The sequence below is a fragment of the Tetrao urogallus genome (assembly GCF_951394365.1).
Source record: "Tetrao urogallus genome assembly, chromosome: 4".
In the NCBI taxonomy this organism is placed as follows: Eukaryota; Metazoa; Chordata; class Aves; order Galliformes; family Phasianidae; genus Tetrao; species Tetrao urogallus.
The window spans coordinates 64,050,982-64,076,412 of NC_136817.1; the positions used below are offsets into that span (position 1 = coordinate 64,050,982).

General features: G+C 38.3%; 1 protein-coding gene across 1 annotated transcript in view; it reads left to right on the forward strand.

Moving 5' to 3' along the window:
• Positions 1 to 812: 812 nt before the first annotated feature.
• The window catches only part of FAM53A (family with sequence similarity 53 member A), a gene marked incomplete at its 3' end in the record, with an annotated part of 45,588 nt that continues 20,969 nt past the window's right edge, over positions 813 to 25,431 (forward strand). The window contains exons 1-3 of the mRNA XM_079534231.1: positions 813 to 911; positions 9,063 to 9,117; positions 11,404 to 12,203. Of these exons, the coding sequence (XP_079390357.1) occupies positions 834 to 911; positions 9,063 to 9,117; positions 11,404 to 12,203 (933 nt within the window). The 5' untranslated portion in view covers positions 813 to 833. The remainder of the gene's footprint in view (positions 912 to 9,062; positions 9,118 to 11,403; positions 12,204 to 25,431) is intronic.

The window sequence follows — 25,431 nt, forward strand, 5'->3', positions numbered from 1 at the left end:
AGAAGAAAGTGACTTGCTGTGGTATAAGCAACAAGCCAATATAGAGTGTTGGAAAGACAGTGAGGCAATGAACTGTAGCAGTTAAAGCTTACTGATGCTAAGGGAAGAAAGCTAGAGATCCTATGATTCTACACTTAGGAGAGGAGGCAAAGAGCAAATCTGCCCTTGATCCAAATGATTGCTCACAGAATACAAACATCTAAGCTTTTGTCAGTGATGTTTTTACATGTATGGTTATCTCCTGCTTACCAGGTTAAGATCTGATGTTTGCTGACAGACAGCAATTACATAGCCTTCAAAAAAACAAACAAACAAACAAACAAAAAAAAAAACAAAAAAACACACAGGAATGCATTAAAAGTAGCTGAGGGTTTGGAAAGTGGTTAGTGCTCTCCACTGTTCCACTCTTCTTTTAAGAAGGGTTTAGTGATGAAACATAATGAACAAAATGGTGTAACTGTTGCTGAACATATAGGAGTATGGCATGTAGCTTGCATGTTTCATAGGCTGTTGTAGTACACCTGGATACATTTTCAGTGTAGCAGTTTAAATGCAGGACTTGCTCACATCTTCCTGGTCCAAACAAGTCATGTTATGACAATACTAATTATGATGTATGCAATAATGTTTCTGACTTCTTCCTTTTTCTGTCTCAGTTTTACAGAAAAGCAGACATGAAACACTGACAGCATTTGGAAATAAACTTTGGCAGTAAGATGGAAGCATAAATCTCAAGACTTTAAACCAAAACAGAAATGGCTTGTGATTGTTGAAACAAGACACCTAAGAGCCTCCAACACTTCTGTGTGAGCAGTAGAAAAGGAACAACTACAATGGTAACACTAATAACAGAAAAGCTGCAGAACCAGAGCTTGGATGATCTGACGTGTAAAACGTACAATATTAATCTGGTAAGGATATATCAAAACTGTGTAAATATGAAAATACCTTGTAATCAAAAGCAACGTAAAACCGTGTTCAAGAGTGTAGGTCAGCCAGACTGCCTTGTCATGTGGATTGAGGTTCTAACGGGGAAAGCAATGCGAATTTTGTGTGGTTGATTTAAGAAGATAATTTCTTATTGCAATTATCGTTTAACCTTCTGTTTTCACTTAAATAGTTGAAAGCCTATATACTAATGACAGAAAAAGAACTATCAAGGCTTCTTAATATTCTTTTTTTCTCCAACGAAATCTCAGATGCTGGTATCTGAAACTTTCTTTGCTTTGTATGTGCTAGATATCTGACTGCTGTTTAGTTATAAATATCAGTAGCCACTTGTTGGTAGCTGTCAGCATGAGGAAAAGAAGATAACCATCTACTGAACTGAAAGTAAGATTCCTGATCATTGGCTTATTGATCTATGTCAGTAGATCCTTGCTTTATCGATGTGTCAGGTGTCTGGTGTGCTTGGAAAAGCTCTGTAATATTTAGTGTTTATTTCTGTTTATTGCCTGTGGGCAATTCAGGTGTGATATTCAGACTAAGGAATCTATTCACATCTGATTTGTGAGATTAGATTCACTTTACTCCAGAGAGAGTTAAAGAAAAGGGGTCTCATGTTAATATCCTGTTGATCTTGGGTGCCCACCTGATACATACTGTGCTTTAATGCAAAGCAATATAGCACTGCAGCAGCTTTGTTTCATTGACTTTAATTGCAATTCTACAGATGAAATTCTAGGGTACTAATGGAGCAGGGGGTGGGAGGGGAAATTAATGACTAAATGTCAAAGTACTGTTAAACTCTGCTTCTGTTATTTAATTATTAAGTAATGCAAGCATTGAACCTGAGGCATGTTCAGTTACTTTTAGCAGTAAGACTTCTTCCTGTGTTGTAACCTGTACTTCAGTAACAGAACAACTTCCTTATATACTTCACAAGTACGAACCTGGTCAGTCACAGACAGTGGAGCTTGTGCATAAATACCTCTAATTCTTATATGTGAAGTGCTGTACTCCTCCACATTTCTTTGCAATCACAGGTGTTTTACACACATATGCAACCTGATAAAAAAGATACCTAGTAGTATGCACTATTTTTAATATTTATTTTTTTAAACTGTAACAGCCCCCTTTAGGGGTCTTCTAATAATTTGCATGGTTTTGAATCCCCACCTGAAATATGTGCAGTTCTTGAAAGGCGTATGTAAAATGTGGGAAACAGGATATCTCAAAATAGAAATACTTAGTTTGCATTTGTTTCAACTAGTGTGTTGAAGCACTTGGGATGGGCATTTTGTAGGGGAATCTGCTTTCCATCATGAAGTGGCAATCTTGTGTCACTTCTAGTTAAACTGCAGGCCTAGATGTGGGAAAATGATGACCTGCAGTTAATAGTAGTGCTGCCAAAATGTAGTGGGCAGCTTATAATTCGTAGTTTGAGCCGCTTAAATTTGCAGAACTTTAGGAATTGAGATCTCCTTTTACTGGTGGTCACTGTAGCTTTTGGACCATGGACTTCTTAGAGCAGAGGAGGATGTACTGCTATTTTTACACTGCGTGGACTTTATACAAGAATACTTTCACAATGTGATTCCACCACTCTCCTGTTTTCTTATTCTTTTACTTATCTGTCTTTAAAGTGAAACAAGGAGAAGAATTTCTGGTGTGAAAATAAAAATGACAAACGATGTCCTGTCAGGGCATAGATCTCCTTCCTTCCTCCCCCTTTTCAACCATCAAGTAATTGGTTACATAAATGTTCTACTCCTTGAAGGAAGATGGGTTCTGAGGTCAGGGATAAGTTCTGTCTAGGGACAGTGACAGCTTGAAGTGTGGAAATGATGGGGTGAGGTGTAGAAATAAAGAATAAGCAAGTGGGAAGAAAGGTACAAACTAGCTTGCTCTGTCCCTTAAAAGGATTCACAGAATCAGTGATGGCTTCCTGAATAAAATTTGAATCTAATAATGGTCAGAGTACACTTTTTCACTTTCAAGGGTTAAAAATTTTAGTAAGGGAGAAGAGTGATTCAACTCCCTCCACCGTAACTCAACTGTAGCATATTTTGTAGACTTTTTGGTAAGTTCATTTTAATGTTCTGTTTTCAAATTGCTGTTGTTAATAGCAGAAACAGTTCTTAAATAGTATTGCCTGCACTTTCCTTCACATGTGCTGGCAGAAGTTTGTGGGACCATGCAGTGAATCATCTCATGAGCTGACAGGATCACAACTAACCTCTCTTGCCTGGATTAATGTTGTCTTATCGGTTTCATGATCCTGCTCACAGTGCATCTGCATAATTGCATGTCTTGGCATAAGTAGATAAACCAACATTTCCTCTTTTCCCTAGCTATTTTATGCTGACCCTGAAGCAAAGTCTAGACATGAACTTTGGGAGCCTGCTAGGATTTCTTCAAGCACTTAGCTTCTAGTGGTCTCAGAGACCTTTAAATACCCCCCAGAAGACTTCAGGCTTTTTCAATCATAAACATAGGAGTGTAGAAGCTGTTTAGGAACCTTGTCCTGTTTAAGTTTTCCTAAGCAAAGCAATGTTTGCTTAGGAAATGAGTGGGATTACAATTCCATAAAAGTATAAGTTTGAGTTGGTCAGTGTAGTCAACAGGAAAATACATTTTATAAAACACCTGCTTAATTGTTGAACCCATGTAGCAGTGTGGAATATGCTTTTTAAAAAGCTCTCTTAATTTCCTTTATTCAAGCTTTTCAATTACTTTTTTTTTTCCTATAGATATTAAGAGTGATTTTCTTACCATTTTGCTTTTACTTCTTCGTTTCTGGAGGAATTACTTCATTCGTGGGTAGTTTTTTGAGCAGTTTCTAGATTTTTGTGGGTAGCTGATCAGAATTTGTTACAGTTTGAGCAGTTAGAACTCTATGAATTTATTGGTTTTTTTTTTTTTTCTCCACAATATGAAGAACATGAAAATGATTCTGTAGAGAGCTAATATCGAGAAAGAGCCATTAGGACTACTTTGACTTCGGTGGAAGTGAGCAGTGTGTTTTGGAGGAAGGGGGTTGTTTCATTTGAACATGTTCTTATTCATCCTCATCAGAGTGACTTCTCAGGCTCTGGCATGGCTCTCTTCCCATATATTTTTGAGGGAAGAAAAAGGTATTGTTACAGATGAATTTTCATTATGAGTTAAGACTTTGTGAGAGAATAATTCTCTTCTAGTTGTATAAAATATTTTACTAGCTCATGCAGAGAATAAAAACTTGCCTTTCCCAGGTATCTACCAGCCTGAAGAACAAAACCACATTTGTTCAGCCAGCAGGGAAAAAGGAAAAGTCATACAGATCATACGTTAGGGCTGTAAAAGAAAAAGGAATGGCTCTTTGAAAGCCGTTTGTAGAATCGCAGAATGGCCTTGGTTGGAAGGGACCTCAAGGATCATGAATCTCCAACCCTCCCCCCCCCCCCCCACCATAGACTGGGCCACCAACCTCCCCATTTAATACCAGACCAGGCTTTCCAGGGCCCCATCCAACCTGGCCTTGAACGCCTCCAGGGATGGGGCATCCACAGCCTCTCTGGGCAGCTGTTCCAGCACCTCACTACTCCCATAGTAAAGAACTTAACGTTTACCTTATGGCTACCATTCTGTATGAAGATAACATATACAGGATATAATGTACTTCTTCATTTGTGAAACCTGTACAATGACAAATTATATTTCTTTGCTTTTGTCTAAGTATGTTGTAGTACATCATCTGTAGCTTCTCTTACTGCTCTGTTAACCAACATAGTAATTTCCAAGCTACTATAACACATTTTATCAGTTATGTCACACAGTCTTGTGCTGCACCTGCCTTTGTGGGAGTTGAAAGAAACATGATTGTTTTTCCTTCTGTAGAAGCAGAAAGGGATTTGACTAGGGCGTTAGGTTATCCTGAACTTTTATCTCAGGTGACCATTGTAGTAGAATAGTTTGTTGGCTATCTCAGAAGCGAGGTGTTCTTCAAGCAGTGTTCTAGGGTCTCCCTGACCACTATTCTTCTGGGAATAGTGTAACTCAAGACAGAGTTGGCTTTCTGATCTTCAGGGGCACATTGCTGTCTCATGTCCAGCTTTCACTAGTACCCCGCAAGCCCTTTTTGGTAGAGCTGTGGTTGAGCCTTATGTTCTTCCATCTCAGTGGGGGTTGTAGCAATCCAGGTGCAAGACAACTGGGCTTGCTGCTCGAGACTGTAAGTCTCTCTGAATAGCATCTCATCCCTTGAGCATGTGAATTGCACGGCACAGCTTGGTATCATCTGCAAACTTGCTGAGGGTGTGCTTGATTCCACTGTTGATGTCACTGATGAAGATGTTAAAGAGCACCAGAGTCAGTACTGACTCTTGAGGGACAACATTTATCGCTGGTCTTCATCCTGACATTCAGCCATTGACCATCCCTCACTGGGTATGATCTCACAACCAGCTCTTTGTCCGTCAAACAATCCACCCTTCAAATTCATATTTGTACAGTTTGGAGTGAGGGATGTTATAGAGAACTGTGTCAAAAGCTGTACTCAAGTCCACGTAGATGATATCAACAGCTCTTGTTCACTGATGCCGTCACACCAGCATAAAACTACAAGGTTGGTCATGTAGTATCTGCCCTTGGTGAAGCTGTGCTAGTTATCCTGTAACATTCCCCTTTCTTCCATATGCCTTAGCATATCTGCCAGGAGGATCTGCTTCATGTTCTTCCCTGGCACTGTGGTGAGGCTAGTTTGGTCAGTAGTTCCTTGGATTACCCTTTCTAACCTTCTTAAAAATATGTGCTATACTGCCTTTTTCCAGTCAGCAGGGACTTGAGCTTTCTCCCATGACGTTTCAAATATAGTTGAGAATGTCTTGGCTTTGGATGAAAAGCCACTGGTAGAAAGACTTGAGGGCCAAGTCTAAAATGTGGCTTGATCACTTCTTCATGTGCTGATAACAGATGAAACACTTTGCCATGCTGTTTTCTAGCTAGTCATAATTAGAAGGTGTTTGGTAGAAATGAAAGTCTGATTTGGGGACTTATTCAAACTATGGACGTCACACTTACATGGTGGTAGTTAAATTAGGACTTGAATAGTAAACTCTGGCTTTCCTGTGGTTTGGGAAGAGAGCCAACTAATTGGAGGAGTTCCAAATGTACTTAAGAATTGGAGAAAATGCATTGACAAGTTAATTTTAAGATTGTGAGGATTAAGAAATGTGCTTTTTAGGGTAAAAATACATGTTTTCTTGTTTTTCTTTAAGCATTTGTTCAAAAAGCAGTAGTTGGAAGATGGACATGCTTGAGGTCTGGAGTCTATCAGGAAAAAGACCTGATTGAATAACTTGACCTTATTTAAAGAAAACGTCCTTCACACAGAACTTAGCAGACTTCCCCATTGCTCTGTAAACTCTGCTTATCTTTTTTCCAGTAAAATCATAAAATAATAACAAGACTCTTCGTTCAGGAAGCTTCAGGTAGTTCTTCCTATGAAAGGGCTGACCGGAGGAAAGCAGTGTATGTAGGCACTACAGGAGAGCTGATAAACTGGTTCAGGGCTTTGTTGCAGTAAACCTAGTGGGACATCTGCCATGTTCTCTATAGATAAAAAGGATCCTAACTGCAATAAACAATTTACAGCTTTACAGGTTCTACTCAAGTTTGAACTTACAGACATCATTATAATACGCTAACAGGTAAATCGTCCACATACTTTTAGTTTCAGTTACAGAAATCCCAAGTACATGTAAGAGAGGTTCTTCACCCCCTTATTTCACTGCATCAAGCATTTTACTGAAAACGATGCCCTTTTTCCTTTCTCTTGCATTCAGTATCAGATGTCACACTTGGAGCCCTTTGGTTTCAATCTCCAAAGAATTGACACTTTTTGTGATTTTTACAGGATTCTGTATAAATAATCACTTCAGAGAATGAATTGTAGCTGTAATGTGCTTATCTCACAGAACTGAGCACTGACTTCCCTGAAGCTGCTCAGAAATAGCTCTAAGGATGGAACTGATGGCTGTTAAGAACACTGCAGCCATTCCCTGTAGCGCAGATAATCTATGTATGTGTAGTCCAGTTTTTTCAAGTCCCTTTCAAAAATGCTGTTTTCAACTGTCAGAGATGCAGTAGAGTGGTTTCTATTTTATGGGCAAGGCTTCCTAAGGTGGTTAGACTGTAACAGATGAAACAGGCATGTGTGCAGAGCACCCTACGAAAGATGCATTTGGTCAAATGTTTGCAAAAACTAAATAGCAACCTAGTGATTTAGATTGTCCTTGAGGTTCTGATCCTTCTACGTATCCAAGATCTTAGCCTGTGTATATAATCTCCTGAACAACCATAATAATTACTATCCTTTTGCATGTGGCTTGAGATGAATTAGCTTTAAGACTTCAATGTGGCTCTTGATTCCAATATATATTTTCCTTAGTTATAAATTGATAGTTAATAAATTGATGCTGTTATGGGATTTGGAGAAAACTGGAGAGGAAGGAGTTTGGGTAACCTTATGTTTAAGTTTTTTGTCCTTCAGAGATGGATAAAACACAGCCACTGCTGTTATCTCAGTGTACTCTTGTGTTCTGTATGTTATCTTAGTAGTTGTTTAGTAAATTATTGATTATTGATACTAGCTTTATTAGTGTGTTTGATGTAACTGACAACTACAATTATGAAAGGCAAGCTAGTGAGAGTGGTAGCTCTTGCTCTTAAGTTTGGCTTAAATCTTCTGAGAAGGACTCATCAGTTGCAAGCTGGACGGAGTTTCAAACTTCTTCTGCTTAAAAAGTTTTCCTTTGAATAGGAAGCTATAAATGCATTTGTAGATGCAAGGAAATAGGTGATGCAAATAGCTTCTCTCATATGCTGACCTTGATATGAAGTGAGGTTAATAATCTGATTGTGGTCTGTCCTTTCCAGCAGTTCATCCATTCCCTACCTCCAAAACAAAGTCACCAAGGGAATACTACCATAGCTTAGTATTTATGTCATGTGAGGAATTGAAGGATTGAAGTGCATCAGCGATATTCAGTTGTGTTGCTATAAAGCAAGAAACAAAAGCTTTGTAGACCAGTGATGTTTGTTTAAAAAATTGTCTGGTAAGGAAGTCTGTGTACAGTACAGATGTCTTTTGCCTGTACCCTAAAACAAGTTTAAAAGAGCAACACTTCTTATGTAAAATAATCTTCCTCTCCATCCTGAGGTGTTGTCCTAGAGGAATAAAGAATGGCCCTTGGGATCTGCTGGGCCTGAAGCCATTTTATTTACAAGTACTCTCTTTGCAGCTTGCTGTTCAGCATCCTATATGCCTGAGAAACGTGTACTCTAACAATGCCATGGAGTGATATTTCTTCCTAGGTGAAATTCACTAAAGAAATAGGAACTGCCTTACTTATAGATAGGCCTGTATTACTGCGCAGGTGCTACTGACAAAGCTTAATCTTAAATTCTGAAGGGCTTTACACACAAACTTTAAGTAGGGGTTTTACATTGTTTCAGACTAATAAACTATTGCCAATAAACTGTATGAATTCAAAAACTATGCAAAAGATGAGTTTTGGACATGATTTACTTTTTAATGACTTGTATACCTTAAGAAATAAGGAAACATTTTGCTGTGCTGGTATTTAAGAACATGTAAAATAATAAAGCCTGTCTTGGATATGAAGTTTCTAGTGGAGACCGTTAAGATTTGTATGCTTAATTTATCTAAAGCTATTCCTCATTCATTTAAGTTGAAGTATTTTGTTATTTAGCCTTAAGATTGAGCATGAAAATGTGGTTGTCACATTGTAAATCAGTCGCCACTGAAATGAGAATTGAACCAAAGCTTTTTCATTGAGTGAATGATCGTTCTTAATTCTGAAGTTTACTTGCGTGGGCTGACGTTGCAACAGTTTGATACTTAGCAGTGTATCAGTTAATATTGCCAATAGTTGAGCTTCAGAGTTTTCATTCGGGAAGATCTGCTGTTCAGGAATTTCTTCAAGATACCCAGCAAAACCAATTCCTTTAAGGAAGTTGTTAGGGGCACATAGAGGGGAAACTGAAAATTGCATGTGTTTTCCTTGGGGTGTATGCTGGTTCTTTCACACAGTTAAAACTGTTTTTCTGATTGATTTCAGTACTCATCTGAGAAGTTGAACAAAAGTGGCAGCTTGTTCTCTTTCGAAATCAACGGTAAGTTCTTCAGAAGCCTTAGCTGTGTTTTACTGAGGTAATTGGTATAGCAAGCAGCCTTTCTTTTGTAAATAAGGTGAGGGGGATGGAGCATGCAGATGCAGAGCTTGCTGGTTTAAGCTGGTCTATGAACAATACTGGGAATAGCTGGTTGTTAGTTTTGTACGTGTGATCTGCTTTGCATAGTAAAAGCCCTGGTAACACTTTTTATGTTATCTGCTACGGTGTACAGAAGTCAGCAATGCTGGTTTTCATCCTGCACATCTCCTCTGCTAGAGGAAATCTCTAACCTCTTTACACACCTTTTTGCAGGCTTTGCCACACAGAATATACAGTGCAAACCATTAAGTCATGTCCAGTGCTTTGAGTGCATTAGCTCCCCCTCCCTAATCAATATTCCCTTGATCCTGTTAAGAGTAAGCTTTATCACCAAAAATCAAAAGCATGCTAACTGATAGGGAAATGTCATGCTGCTTTATTAAGGGATGGATTTGAAACATGTGTTCTGTTGTTTTAAAGCATGGGTAGTTCTTACTTGCTCAGTGATTCCCTTTAAATCGTGGTGCATGGTTTGTATGAGGTTCCAAAGGGAAATAATACTTTATCTCAGTATTTTTTGATAGCATATGAATGATTAAAGTACATATGCAACTTTTGACTTTCTTTTCACAGCGAACTTTAAAACATCTTCTATTGTAGGAGTAGGCTTCCTAAAGGGTTTTTGTTTTTTTTTTTTTTTTTTTTTTTAAATCAAGCCAGACCAAGCTAAAAATTTGTCCTACAATAGATGCAAGGAGTTTCAAACAGTATCTGGATCCCATTGTGCTGGCTATTTTACTTGCATTGAATTATGGATGGTCTCTGCCTTGAAGAGCTTACGTGCTCAAGGCAAAGCACAGTATGTGGTTGTACCCATTTGAAAGAATGGAGGAGGAAGGACAGAGGAATTCTAATAAAACATGTTGTTTGAATAGGCCAGCTGTCTGCACAGTTAAATGATTTTGAGACAATAGGGTGTTCTTTAAATAAGATCCAAATAAGCAGGATAATCCATGACATAGTTTGGGCATGGAACATGTACAAGTATTTGGATTTTTAAAGCTACTCTGCAAAACTTCTAAAAAAACTTTTTGGACAATTAACTGTAAGAAAAGACAGGTATTTAATATTTAGGCTGTATTCTAGACTCTTAAAAGAGGTCTAGATGGGGAAAAAAAAAACAAAAAACAAAAAAAAACAAAAAAAAAAACCCTTGATATTTTAAATAATTCTTTTAAGTCCGGGATAAGTGAAGCTTCCTGGGCTAATTGGTTTAAATTAGCAAATTTTCTAACTAAGCATGAAGCACTGCTAACTGGCCAACAGTTTTACTGCTTTTCAATTTGCAAATCCAAAGTCTGCTGTAGTTCTTCTTACATTTCATTGTATAATGTGGAGGAACAGCTGTAAAATGTGCAGAATGTTCTCAAAGAAATGCTTTACAAAAGAGTGAGAGCCTTCACTGGCAGACTTCTTTTAACCCAGCATTGCCACTTCAGATGAGAAGTTGTGCACTATGCGTTATGTTTGTATTCACAGTAAAACTTGCAGGAGGTTCTGAAGGCATCCTCACTATTTTAATGCATTGAATTAAGACTTTTTTTTCTGATACTTGGAATTTGAGAAAAAAAAAAAAAAAAGGAAACACGGTGCAGGCTAAAATAACTTTATACTGTTTCCAATTTAAATTAAAGCTATTCACAGCATGGAATGCGAACACCCATCTCTTTGAAACTTTCCTATAGTAAGGTGTTCTTAATGGAGAAATATTACAGCCAAATGAGAGACAGCTGTCTATGAACAGATTATCCTGCTCTTTTAAATAAAAATAACATAGAAATCCTTGGTAGGGTTTCACAAGGGTTGTTAATCCACTTTTATACTTTTGGTTCACTGCTGCAGGATTTAATTTCTGTTGTATGGTGTGCACTAGAAAAGCAGATAATGAATCTGTTACTGTTGCTCACAGAGAAGAAATAGAGCTCTTATCTTTCAATATACAGCAAGATGACTTAACTAGGTATTCACATGTGTACTGGAATGCCTGGAGTTGTCCCTGAAATACTTGGTCTTCATGGTTTTGGAGCTATCTACCTTGTAATTGTATTTTTAAATGTTGATGTGGAGCTGGGTATCTATGGCTCTCTTCTAAGCCTAAGTTGAGTAATGGCTTTACATTAAGCCAGACATAAAGCAAGAAACCTTTTCCTTCCTATGTATCACCTCTATCTTTTTTTTTTTTCCTAGAAGACAGTCCTTGGAAAGCTCTAAATGGGGGATGTCCAATCCAGACTGATGCCAGGAATTCTGCCTACCCTTTCCCAGTGTGCCCCTTCAGCACCGGCCCTGCCACCAATGGCACTTTGCAGTGGCAGCAGGAGCCCTCCAGCACGTCCATGGTGTCAGGATGGATCAGTGAGTTAAACCTCAACGAAAACTCGGGTCAGCCCTTGGCACCACCCACAAAACGCCACTGCAGGTCCCTCTCGGAGCCAGATGAGCTGGCTCGCTGTCGCTCACCCTGGAAACCTGGCAATTCAAAGGTTTGGACTCCCGTGTCGAAGAGACGATGCAACAGCGGTGGCAGCGCGACCTTGCAACGCTGTAACAGTCATGGAAGTGCAACCTTGCAGAGAAGCACAAGCATCAGCCTGCCACAAAACATACTGTCCCTCAATAACGTCTTCACCGTCACCAGCTTCAACACATCGCCAGTACCCAGACCTTCCTCTGCCAGCAGCGGGTTTGTGGACAGCAGCGAGGGAAGCACAAGCTCCAGTACACGCTGGAATTCCGGAGGGCCCTGTGACTTTAACCCAAGGCGTCGCCTCTCCCTCTCCCAGGAGCACATCACGGAGACCGGGAATCTTTTGCCTTCAGCCAACAGCACTCCCACCTCCACACCCGAGCTCAGCCGACGTCAGGGCTTGTTGAGGTGCCGCTCTCAGCCTTGTGTTCTGAATGAAAAGAAAAGCCGGCTAAAGCGCAGACGGGAGGAGGATGTACGATGGAACAGGCCGTCTTTAGACTTTTTTAAAATGACACGGGTGAGATTTTACTTTCCTCAGTTAGTGTGTGTGAAGGGAACAGTTGCAGACATGTAATTTCTTGATAAATCAAACTAATTTGTAGTTGTCTTTAATACTGATTTGTACTAACTTCCCCAGTTCAGTGGGAAATTACAGGAAAAATACTAGTAAAATATTGAACTACGTTCTGTGGAATACTCACTGAGCTAGCAGGTTTGCAGGTTTGCTTCCACTTCACTTAGCTGAAAGTCTGTTTGACAGCTTTGGTCCTTCTACCCTTGTGAGACAGCTTACTTAATAGCTTAGAGGACGTTCTCTTTTAGAAATATGACTTGAAAAAGCTGTAGGGTAGGTAGTCAGGTGTCAAGCTGCAGAGGATGACGTATTCATTGGCAAGTTTGGTAACGAGCTGAGTTCTAGGTATGACTAGACAATGTTCCAGGTTTTGTTTAAGATGCACATTTCTTACTTAAATAAGACCAAATTAGCTGTGTTAATCACTGCTGAGATTGGGTTGCTGTATTCCAGAAATACTAGTGGATTTACTTTTCAATTGCATATGTGGTCTAAAACGGATTTCTTCACTTAAACTGAGTATAAAATTTAGAAGTTGCTCTTCTCAAGGCTAGATTAGCTGCTTGCATTCTTCAAGCTCTAGAGACCCTTTCATGTGTTATATTATATTGTCCATATGTTATACTTAAGAAAGAATCAACTGGAAAGGACCTGATAGTAATTTCTTACTGTTTCAGTATAATCTTTCCACACTGTGTATTAAATGAAGGGAAGAAAATATAGTTAGGAAATGTCCCCATTGAAGTTCAGCTCATTTAAAAGATTATACATCTGTTTTAAAACTAGGAAAGGGCTGAAAATGCTTGAAGTAAAATTTGAATCAAGTTTTCTATCAATGATATGTTCTAGAATGGTGGTTTATTAACCTATTACATTGATAAAAGTGTAACATTTCTTCATAACCTGTGTTCTCCTTGTACCCCAAGTCCTAGCAAACGTCTATACTTTGGAACTTATATTGTGGTCCTAAACATTTATCTCTAAGCTTAAAAAAAAAAAAAAAAAGGCTCTGAGCCTTTCAGTATCTAAAGGGGAACTACAGGAAAGAAGGGGACAGGCTTTTTATCAGAGTCTGTGGTGATAGGATGAGGGGAAATGGTTTCAAGCTTAAAAGGGGGTAGATTTAGGTTGGATATAAGGAAAATGTCTTTTACATTGAGGGTGGTGAGGCACTGGCGCAGGTTGCCCAGAGATGTGGATGCCCCGTCCTCAGAGACTTTTGTGGTGAAGCTGTGCGGGGCCCTAGGCAACCTGATCTTGCATGCCCCTGTTCACTGCAGAAGAATTGGAGTAGGTGGCCTTTAAAGGCCCCTTCCAACTCTAAGGATTATGTGATTCTACAAAAAATCCTTAAATTCGTAAACTAAAAATTTTCAGACATTGCTTCAAGAACAGATCAGTGAATATTTTTCCCATGCTATGATACAGTTGATGTTCCAGGGAAAAGACTCCTGCTTAATGTAGCAGTGCTATTCTGAAGTCACATCTGTGCGAAGAGCAGAATTTGGGTCCACAGCTGTTTCTCCTGGTGCACTTTTAGTTCTGAGAGCAAAATTGCTAAGGTTTTAGTTCTCTCAAATAGTATTTATCAAAACGAAAGGATTTATTTGCTTTAACTGGCAAAGAGACTGTTAGTGATGCTTCAGTCCCTACTGACTCGCAAAACATAAGTGATAGAAAATTAGTCCAAATACAGTTCATAGATTATTGATGTGTTTGTTCACCCATCACAAGTTTCTAGACCTGTTTGTGCTTTTCTTTCTACCATTGCCTCTTTAACATTCAGTTCTGTGTTTTTAAATAAAAGAAGAAAAAATCAGGCAACTCTTAGCATTAGAAGCAGTTTCTCTTTGTGTTCCTGGATAATTTCGTCCAAACACCTCTGCAATTCACTATCTCCTCTGTTTTTGTTTCTTAGAAAAGACTGTGATGTCTTAATTTCTCATGGGGAAAAAACCCTCAGTAAAATGAGTAATTCATGTATGCAGAAGTAGATTAAAATATGAGCAGACAGGCTCCTGAATGGTGTTGTGCGGGTCTTGGTGCCAACTTCTGGAATAATCTTCTGGGTTTAAAGCTGAAAATAAAAACTTGTGCAATTTCAGGCTTGCTAGAACATGAAGACAGCTGTAAAAACAAGTGGAGAAGACTGTAGTAAATGATAACAAAATGTGATAGCTGTTTTCAGTCCCTGAGGACTCTAAATGACTTTGCATTCATTCAGTATCCTGCCATAGCAGTTATATGGTTGTAGAAGTTCAATGCTGAATCTATTCCTGTTCAGCATTTGTTCACAATAGTCTACATGAGGAATTGGCTCCTTTTGGTCCTTTCTTTCTCCAGCAGGAATCTGATCATCCTGGTATTTCCAGATGTCTGGACAAGGTAAAGAGGAGCTACTTTGGAATCTCACTTTTGTGCTGCTAATAGCTTCTTGCCATGAAGAAGAAGTTAAGATGGTACTTGGATTGGTAGCTGCAGCTGGAAAGTAGAAACTTTTTTGCTGAGGATATCTTCCATCCCCAGGAAACTGTTAAGCCCTTAAATGTTCAGCTTCATGTAGATATGCATCAGTTGATCCTTTTAGCAATAACAGAAAGAGGTGTGACAAAGAACAGTCAAGATTTTTTTCTGTGTATAAACAAGTTTTCTTGTGATAGTGATGTTTTATTCTGTTTCAGATCAAACAACACGCTGTAATTTGAAGCCTTTCTGGTGTTCAGCATTCCCGTAACCTCTTTTCCCAATTCATAGGCATGAAGTTGCAAAAAAAAAAAAAAAAAAAAAAAAAAAAAAAAAAAAAAAAGTAAATATACTGTTTAAAGCCTTTCTAATGTGTTGTCTGAAGTGGTCTTCAGTTTGTGTTAATTGTTACTTGGATAGAAACAGCTGCTTTGCATTAAGGACTAGTTTCAGCAGTTCAGTTAGGTGGCATCTGATTCATTAGCACTGGATACTAATTAAATAGTAAAGGGTAAGTTGAAATGTGTTCATGTATGGTAAAATGTTGATGTTTTGATTTTGTTAGTTTTCTGGCAATATCTTCAGGCTCAAATTGGAGCTATTTCTTTTAAGTAACTGTGTTGAAATAACAGCTGCTAGCAAACGTGAGTGAAGATGGTTTTAAAATTCTCTAAGGTCTAGAGTTACTTAGAAGCAAGCTTCATTCTTAAAAGATTTCAGACACATAGGCCACTCCTTATATGCATGAATTAATCCAGGCCCTGCAAGCTAGGAGTACAAAGATGCTTATGCTCCTGCTGTTAAGAAATTGTATGTGCTTTTTTTTTTAGTAGCAGTTGGGAATGTTTGTTCTGCTTGAAGACTGTTTTTAGATAAATTGCATCTATACTTTTTCACTGCCCTTCTACAGCTCCTTGTACAGGGAGCAGTATTGTTTTGGAAGGGCTTGGGAAGATTAGGATAGATGGAACTTAATGTTTTTCTTTTTCTTGGAGTTCATGATTCTGAATCTGCAAAACTCCTGGATAAATTTTTATTCTTAAAGGTTGAATTGTGTCTATTTTGTGCTTATTCACATCAGTGCTTCACTCTATAGCGATGTAGTGGCTTTGTGGACCTACAAAACAAGGAGGACTCATAGAAGGTAGTAGAGAAGTCATAAAGATGTGACCACTGTAGCAACAATGCAACAAGACCAGTATCACTTGAAGACCAGAATTATGAGGCTGAGCAGAAAGACTGGTTCATAGTGATTTCTGTATCAACTTAAAACTGTGCGTATAGTATGGGCAAATGGTTGGGGTGGATAACTTTCCTTGAAGGGGAGTGATGAGGAGATAATATTTATTTTAAAAAAGGACAAAATGTATCAGGAGTACTGTGACTGAATGTAGACCGTAGGAGGTAACCACTACTTTTTCTGCAGTGTGTTTTTGAATTCTTAATATTTCTTGTGGAAGCAATTCATCTACCTCCTTGAGTTGAACTTTTTGTGGGCTGTTTTAAAGAAGTCATTGTGAATAAGCACAAGAGTGAAGTGTAGTACTAAATATTTTACTTGTAATTCTGGTCAAGATACTTTTGGTTGTTACTGAGTATTTCCAGTTAGTTTTGTTTTCCATTGCTCTTTAATGTCATCCTAATGATCAGTAAATGAACAGGTAGATAAATTATCCATGTTCTGACCCTTCGCTAAATTGAAAAAGCAAAAGTAAAAATCTGAAACTTTCTCTTTAATTCTTTTAATTTTTGTCATCTAGAAAATTTTCAGGTATGCACTGTTGCCATGTTTACTCTGGACTTGCTCAGTTCACTTTGTCATAGAATAATCTCTGTAGTCAGACTGTACAAGTAGCTACAAGTAGAATTCAAGTGTACACATGGAAAATACAGTATCTTATTCATGAATGTGTTGTCATAACAGCTAGCAGGTTATCCATTAAGTCAAGCCTGTATCAGCTCAAGTAGGTTAAGTATTGGCTTAACCTAAATTCATTCAGATTGTGTTTGTAAAGTAGCAAGCATGCTGCTTTAAATAGTTTGAATTGCTTACAGAAAGCTCATCTCTTTTAGCCTCCTGTCAAAATGGGAACAAAAATCATCTGGGGTGGGTGTAGTTTCTACTTCTAGATACAGTTACGTCAGCAGAGGCTATTCTCTGCCTGGTGTGCTGCATCCACATAGCATGACTTAGGAAGATGTGTCATATGTGTGCAACCCTTGTCTAAGCACTCATGCTCAGAATGTATGTCTCGCTCATTCTTCCTGCTGGCAGCACTCTGCAGTTCAGTGAGATGATGGTATACACCACTGGTGGCCATACAAAATGGGTGCGCTGTATGGGATGCGTCTTTTGACTCAGAAAACCTTACTTTTGCAAAATGTTTTATGGAAAATATCATACAGATGAGCTTTGTATAGTAAGGGATTGGACTGGGGCTGATTGGGGTCAATGGAATGGTACTATCTGTAAGTATGCCGTGTTAGTTAATTTGTTAGTGATTTCCATTTGTGTAAGATTAAAGACCTGAAAACAGCTTTGGATGAAACAATTGAGCCTAGGGATGCAATTGTTTGTCACTTGAAAACTTAGTACTTATTCCTAGAGGTGCCTTTAACTTCACATTTGAGAGAAGAAAACAGCTATCATTTTCCAAAAGGCATGAAGGAATCTAAGCTCAGAGGTCAGTAGTCCTATTTAAGGGAAAGAGATGAGATGTTAAAATTGTCCAGCTGAGTAAATCAGGTTAAATCCACATTGTGTAATTCTATGCATAAGTTTAATTTATAACTGAAAAGAAATATGCAGCAATGGACCTGTAGGAAAATGTGATTTGAATGTACAATATTCACTTAAGTGCAAGGGACCAAATTTGCTTTTGAGATGTTGAAGCCTTTGTCTTTAAGGGCAACCTGATGACTTGGAGGACTAATGTCTGAATGGGAATAGATGCAATAAAGTACTTGTAGGTTTTCTAAGTTTCAGTAGAGTAGAAATTTGACTACTGCTATGCCTACAGGGTTTTGAATAATGAAATGCAAGCCAACCTCAATCTGCTAGAGGTTGGTGAGCTATTTTATTTATTGCTTGGAAGCTAGAGAATTACTAAAATGGAGAAGACCTTTGGAAAGGAACAGGGATGCAAAAGGTTGGAACTGTTCTTCCAGGCTGCTACTCTCCTACGTTAATTTAAAAAAAAAAAAACCTTGAGGCAATATCAGTGATGGTCACAGCACCAATCTCACTGGGAAAACAGTGGAGATTCTTGAAATCTTTGCATCTGTCTCTGGATAACAGATGTCTGGTGAACTTCAAATATTTTGAGTTGGATTCTAGGTTGCTTTGGCTCCTTTGAAGTTAAGCAATGCGCATCTATTTTGACTATGCCTCCCATGCTCTCAAATTAAATGGAAAGTAACGCACAGTAGTTAAGTTGAAGTCTGTGTGGGTGCGTATTTATGTTTGGCTTACTATCAATCTGTAGAAACCAGATGTGGAAATTATGGGTGAGGAAAGATGTCTTAAATCATCATATATAATCTCCTGTTGATGCATAGTAACTTCTTGCAGTATCTTTTCCTGGTATTCTGTCCACTCTAGCATTTTAAATGCCTCCAGGGATGCGATTTCCATAGCAAATAAAGAACTATTTTGTGGGAAGCAAATGCAGTTTTACTTAAGCTCTGAAACATATCTGATTCATTTTAAATAATGGCATGTATTTTTGGATCTCTTGCCTGCTGTCATGATAACAAATAACCTTTTATGAAAATAATATTAAGTTCCCTGGGCCTCTCGCTAACAAAAACATGGGAACTCCTTTTGTGTCTATTTGAAAGCAACTTCTGCAGGAGGCGGGAGAGCAGACACTAAATATGGCATCTAGGGAGTAGGAGTCAATGTCCATTTATTCTTTTCTGTTCAGTGATAATGTCAGGTATGAATATGCTCTCATGAGAGCCATACCATAGTTTTTGCAATAAGAAATAATGGTCAAAGACTGAAAGTTCTTGGAGTCTTCTGAGGACATGGGTAATATTCAGGTAGACTTCTGTTTCCAGTCAAAAACTGAGACTATTTATTTCACTAGTAGCTGCTTCTTAATAATTTAAAGCTGTTCAAAGTACTCGAGGAAAATAGGTTGATCATCACTTTACGCAAAATATTTATTTTGAACATTTTCAGTCTTTTTAAGTTTTGTTTACTTCTTCTTTGTGAAGTGTTATACAGATGGTGCTTTGTGTTGAAGTTATGTAAAAAGAAAAAAAAAACAAAAACAAACCACCAAACTTAAGAAAACACAACAAACCAACCACCCAAATCTTCTGTCTTCAAACCTTAAAGCAAAAATATTATTCCTTAACCTGTATTGCATCAGGAAAATAAAGCCTGTGTTTCTGTTATTTGCACTGAGGATGTGTGTAGCTAATAAGTGGGCTTAAACTCCACAAAGGCTTTTTAAAAATAAAAGTAATCTTATTCTGTCAAATTAGCAGAGGGGTGGGGTTGGGGCTCGCTACCAGGTGTGTGTGATTCAGGCAGTGGGTTTTCTTGAACAAAATTCTCTACAAGTGGAACTAGCTGTAACTTGACACAGAAAAGCCAGTGTTTGTTTCTGACCTGGGGAAAAGCAGTTCATTACTTTTGCTAGTGTGGTGCTGCTTCTCTGGGTGTGATATGCTGGATCTTGTGAGCCATGGAATTCATTTCTGAGCTTGAATTCACATAGCTTAAATATACTTGTTAACATTCTTCTAAACTTCTTTAGTAGTGATGTGTGACATCTAGGGCATGTCTCTTGCTGTGTCTATTGCTTGAGCAGGAACTATGGTTTAAGCAATGGTACTTAAGGGAGGTATGGACTGTTCTTAAAAGCCACAAATGCATACTCTTTAGCTGAGGAGCTCACTTAAGTTTAAAGAGAGTTTATTTATATTGTTAGAAAAACTGTTCCACTGGGCTTTGTTACTATCTAACATTCCTTGCTGAGGGGTAAGTTTGGATTTTGTCATGTTGGGCATGTTGTATGGCTTTCTTTCATCCTTCTAAACCAAAATAAATGAACTACATGTTGCATGTAAGTACTGTAGGAAAGGTCTCTAATTGTTTTCCATTTCAAGAGTAACTTTGTTAACACATTAATGAAAGAGCTTATCTGTAATTATATGCAGTTCTTATGACTTGGGTGTTTAAGTTCTCTGTAAGCAAGTTATTCCTAATAACACAAGATTCCCCAGTCCCCTTCCAGATGGCTTTTAAATGAAGTGCTTAAAAACAATGGAGTTTTTTATTTGGGTATATGCGTAGTAACTAACATGACAATCTAATTGACTTCTTGTTGCATCTAAGCACTGTACCAGGTGAAATCCAAATTACTCATGTACCAAAGCACCAAAACTTATGTAGCAGCACTGTCTCTTTAGTCCTTTGTGCTGTGACCCACTGGGAGCTTTTCTGCAGCTGTAGAATAGTAGGCTTAAGTGTGACTTTTAGTTCTTCACTGTACTGTGATGAATTGTTGTGGAAGTGAGAAAGGAGTCTAGGTTCCTGAAATGAGGCAAGCTATATTGCATCATTCCTTTCAGAGGGAGGGAAAACATTGTATAAACCATTCTAAAACATGGCCATAAGAATGATAAGTGAAGTTGTAGCTTATCTTGACAATTAATTTCATAAGGCTTTCATAAATTTCATAAGAATACCTTTTAGCATCTTATGGAGCTACCAAACTGACTTGCCTAACGAACTCCTCGTGTCAAAATTGAGGCCTCCATCCAAGTGCGTGTAGGTAATGCAGCTCAGCTCAAAATGGGGGAAGGGTGCTGTGGAAGTGACTGGAAGGCTCTGTCCAGTAGAACTAACTTTCCTTTTGAACAGTTTTCGTGAACCCTTCTTTATGCTTGCAATAAATATAGCAGACTATGTAAGATGTAGGGGTTTCCTGTCAGAGTAATGCTAGTGGAAGCATGCAGTTATTACAAAAGCATGGTAGAGGGAACCTTGTTAAGGGGTGGACTGAGATGTTGAGATTGGATCCTCACTGCTTGACAGTGTGTCAAGTCCAGCAAATTGCACTAGGAAGCACATCTGGATTTTGAGATTTTCAGCATTTCTTCTTTACTCTCAAAGTGACTGCTTTCACAGAGTAAAACCTTGCTAGTATGTCTTTATAAATTTCTGTAACTTTCTGATAGTTATATGAAAGCAAATCCTTTTTCAAGAACAAAAGGTGGTGAAGCTGTAGTTCTTGTCAGCTTTCCTTTCCAATGCTCTTTAAGCTTGAGCTATAGGTGAGATTGAGTAATTTTCTTCTCCTGCAATTCATATTGCGAACTTGTTTGAAAAAAGTCAAGTTCTGTAGAGTAAAGCTGTTTTTCCATTTTCTGAAATACAGCTCCTCCCTTATCGTTAACATTAGTTCAGTTGATCAGTGTTGTTGCTTAGAAGATGTCAACTGTAAAACACTTTGTTCTTTTCACACCCACTGTTGTGTAATGCTTAGTTTAGGTTCTCCAAACCTTCCAATTCTTATGTTGGTATTTCAGTGGTATTCTTAAGCAAATGCCGTTGTGCAAGTTGATTTGCTCACAGCTGAAAAGCAGCTTCCACCTGAAGCCTTTTGCTGCATGTTCAGTTTCATTCTGCTAGTGGATGAACAGTCATGGAGGTTTTGGATGCTATGTAAAATGCTTGCTAGTTTTTCACTGAGTTCATAAAAACTCTTTAGGATGCTTTTTGTGCATCTTAGTTGCTGTATTTCTAATAGCAATGGTCTTAGTGGAACAGCAATTTCTTTTTCAGAGAGTCTTTCTCAAGGCATTTCTCAGGCATTGGTGATGATACATCATCTTCTCTGAAGGTGTGCTTCCTCGTGGTCACTTCATATGTTGGTGTTAGCCAGTCATCCAGTCTGCACTGAAATGAGGTTTTTTTAGTTATAGAAAGCAATTCAGTATTTGTTTTTCTCCTTCCTCGCTCCGTTCCCTTTGCCACCCCTGTGGTTTGAGTTTTGTATGATACAACTCAAAGGAAAGGAAGCTGAATTCCTTTTCCTTGTTTTCCTTTTGTGATTACAATGTCTGCATGAAACAGATGCTGTATTTTGCTAATAACATTTTGTCTCAAAGCAAGTGAATCATTTTTGGACAGCCAGCTCTCAGAAGAAGAGTCCTGAAGAACTGTGCATATGAGGCAGTAATGGGTTTGTGACATTGATAAAGAGTAAAAAGTAAATAGTGTCTCACTCCTGCTAAGCTTCACTGTCTGATAGGGATTTTGCCTTGTTACGGAATGGTTTAGGACAGCTCTTTACCACTTGATATGCAGTTTGATCTAACATGAAGTCTTAAATATCACCTCTTTATATATTGATACAAAAGCAATGGGAATTGCTTTTTTCACCTTGAAAGAATAACTTGCAGTTATTCTCAGACAGTGGAGATTAAAGTTTAATAATGTAGCAGAAAATTGCCATTATTGTAGGTTAGGAAATGATAAACTTGTCTAAACTACTCTTGTGCATATAGTGCAAGTTTCGTATTTCATTTAGAAGAGCAGGAAAAATATCCTTTATATTAAGGATCATCTTAAAGCTACAGTAGAGTTAGGGTCACCTAATTATTTTTGAGATAATTAGCTTTCGCTTAATTTAAAAGCATTACAAAGAATTGCATCAGCAAGTTGGAGGTCTTCAATTGGCAGCATTGGCCTTATTTTTGAGTAGTCTGCAGCACACAATCAGTGCCTTTTCTCTCTGTTTAAACAGGAGAGTCTTGCTCTCAGCACTTAAACATGAATGGTCTTCTGAGTCGGTACTGTTTTAAGGCAACTCATGCTGTTCATGTAGAGCTGTGTAAAGTGAGGAAAAACTCCTTGGTGTTTTTGTTTTTTTTGCTACCGACGGTATTTTGGCATTGAAGCTGTTAATTTCAGTATTCTTCCAAGGAATAGACCTCTGTAGAAGAAAGGCCATTCAGAATGCACAGAATTAATTTCTGTGTTTTAAAGCAGGAAGCATCTCCAAAAAGAACCCTTACGGTGCATCCAAGTCGTGCCGTGTAGTTGCAGACTTGTGGGAGCAAACGTTGGTATCAATGGCAACCTCTGGGTAGAACCAGAAGATGCTGTCTCAATACTTTCAGAAATAATGCAGGGGTTAAATTGGCTGCTTTTTCCTGCCGTGAACCATAATAAAATATATGTGTGGGGATGTAGTCCTTCCAAGGCTTCATTTTAGAAGCATCGTAGCTTGGATAATCCAGATTGTTTCTTGTTTTCTTTCATTATGAGAACTTGAAGCTGTAATTGCTGATTAACCAAGTCCTTAATTTAGTTAGAAATACTTTTTTAGGTTGAGAAATATTACATTTTAAGTTTTTCAGTCTTGCACTTTAAATGAGCAGTTTGAAGTTCTCTGCACTGAAGTAGAACTGATAACTGTTCTCCAGATCAGAGTTGTACAGGTCATAAAGTTTGTTAACAAGTGCTGGTGTAGTTTTCTGACCATAACAGAGCATTTTGTTCATTTTCTTTCCAGTTCTTCTGCCTAGTCATTTTAAAATAGTATGTGCGTGAACTTTTTTGAACACTTTTGGGCAAGGGGCCTTGAGCAAGCACAGCCTGGGGCACATGAGGTTTTTTTATGATGTAGAATGAATGTGCTGAGTTAAATAGTTCAGACAGCATAGCACTCCTCAGATTCTGTTTCTCAAACATTACTGCTGGGGAAGTCCCTCTTTGCCTTGTGCTTTGTGTTACACAGAGCTTTGCTGCTCTGCCTTGCTTTACTGCTTTCTCTGAGGATTTTACGGGCACTGTGGTTTACTGTCAAAATGCTAGATTCCCACAACATAAAACTGTTTGTGCCTCCTAGTTTTGAGTATGGCTAAATGCCCCTCCATCATATTTCCATCCAGAAGGATCTTCTTTAGGTGTAACTAATATGTGCCATGTCATCTGCCTTGGAAGTTCCTTGCACACCTGTGAAGTAATTTCAGTTCAGACTCTTGTTGTCTTACACAGTGATGGAAGCAGTTGTCAGTCATGCTAAGCAAAATGAACAAACTGTCTTATCTATTCCAACTAATAGTGGCAATTTGAAGTATTCCTCTGATGTCACAACACCACACTGTAACTTGAGAGGGTAGCAGGAATTGTGACTTATGCAGGGAATGGATTCAATCTGGTGTTACAGTGCATTGTCTGTAGAATATAATGAGTGACAGGTTTGGGATGCTATGAATTTCTCCTGTGTTTATTAAAAAGAAACCTTTTTTTCTTTGATATCTTATGGGAAGTGTTGTGAATACTACTACTTGCCTTCTTCATCTTATTTGCTCGCCGTTTTTCTGTTGCGAAGTCTTTCCCGTAGAACAGATCCAATATCGTGCATTCCATGGGGATCATTTGATGGGTATTCATTCAGAGAAAGGCTCCAGTGCAATTCAGTGATGAAAATACTTTGCAACACATCTTAATAGTGTTATCTTTTATGCAGCAGGAATAACCATCCTTGAATTTCATGCTTGGAAACTAAAACTGAGGGTTACAGAGAAGGAGGTAAAGAGGAATGGCAGGGTGTTGAAATGCTCTTTTGACAAAGAGTCATATTTGTAGTCTCCAGTCTGTCAGAACAAACCATGTTGGAACTGTTTGCAAGCTATAAGTTCTATTAATTACTTCTGTGTTAAAGTGGGAGTTGATGTATAAAAGGAGCTGATGTTGTTCTGTGACTTGTACCTGCAATGTTTTTTGTTGATTTTGCTCCTGAGCAGTGTTTATGTAGGTTGCTCTGAAAGTAATTCCTTCTATTTATTTTAATGGAAGCTACAACAGACACAAAGAGTGTAATAATATTATTTGATAGAGCACGTTCTCAGCTACGTTACACTGTTTTTCAGCATAGTCACCACGATTATCTGATCAGCATGTATGAGCTGGTCAAGATGCTCTTTATTTCATGCTGTGACAGCTGTGCATGGTCATCTGCAATGTAGCTTGTCTTTCACGTGGCTGTCTCACTGTGCTCGTGTCTGCTGTTTTGGTCTCAGTAGATGTTCATCAAATATGGATGAATGTCAATAGGTGCAATTTTTTCCCCAGTGAAGGAATTCTGTTACATATCTTTGCTTCACACTCGCTTCCATGTTTTTTCTAGTTTTAGCGCGCATTTGTTGTTCTTTAGGAAACTAATTTCTCAGCAAAATATACAAGCTCCTAGCTATTTAAGTTATTCTTCTCTTCTTGTTCCTTTCCAGGCACTTGAAGGTTAGCTTCTGAGAACTTTTGGACAGGTTCCTTTTTAAGATTCAATTTATTTTTTTCCCTCAACAGAAAAGTTGCCTAGAGGTGCTAGTCTGCAACGAAGGCCATTCAAGTATTGGTTCCTTTTTATGTTACTGTATTTAAAATGCAGCTCTCAGACTATTTTATTCTGTAATAGACCGCTTTCACCCTTCACTGAACAATTTGCGTTCAAAACATTTTTGTGATCAATTTAAATGTATTTTGAAATTTGTGATAAGGTTGTTCTTGTGTAACTCTCCCTCCACCACAGTTTCTGTTCTGCAACTTCCTGCGTTAGACTTGCATGCTGTAGCAATAGCAAAATCTCCAAAAAAGTAAGAGCTGCTTTATAGCTAAACTTACTCGAATTATGCTGAAAGTAATTTCAATTTTTTAGGCTTCAGTGCAGTGCAGCAGGCACAT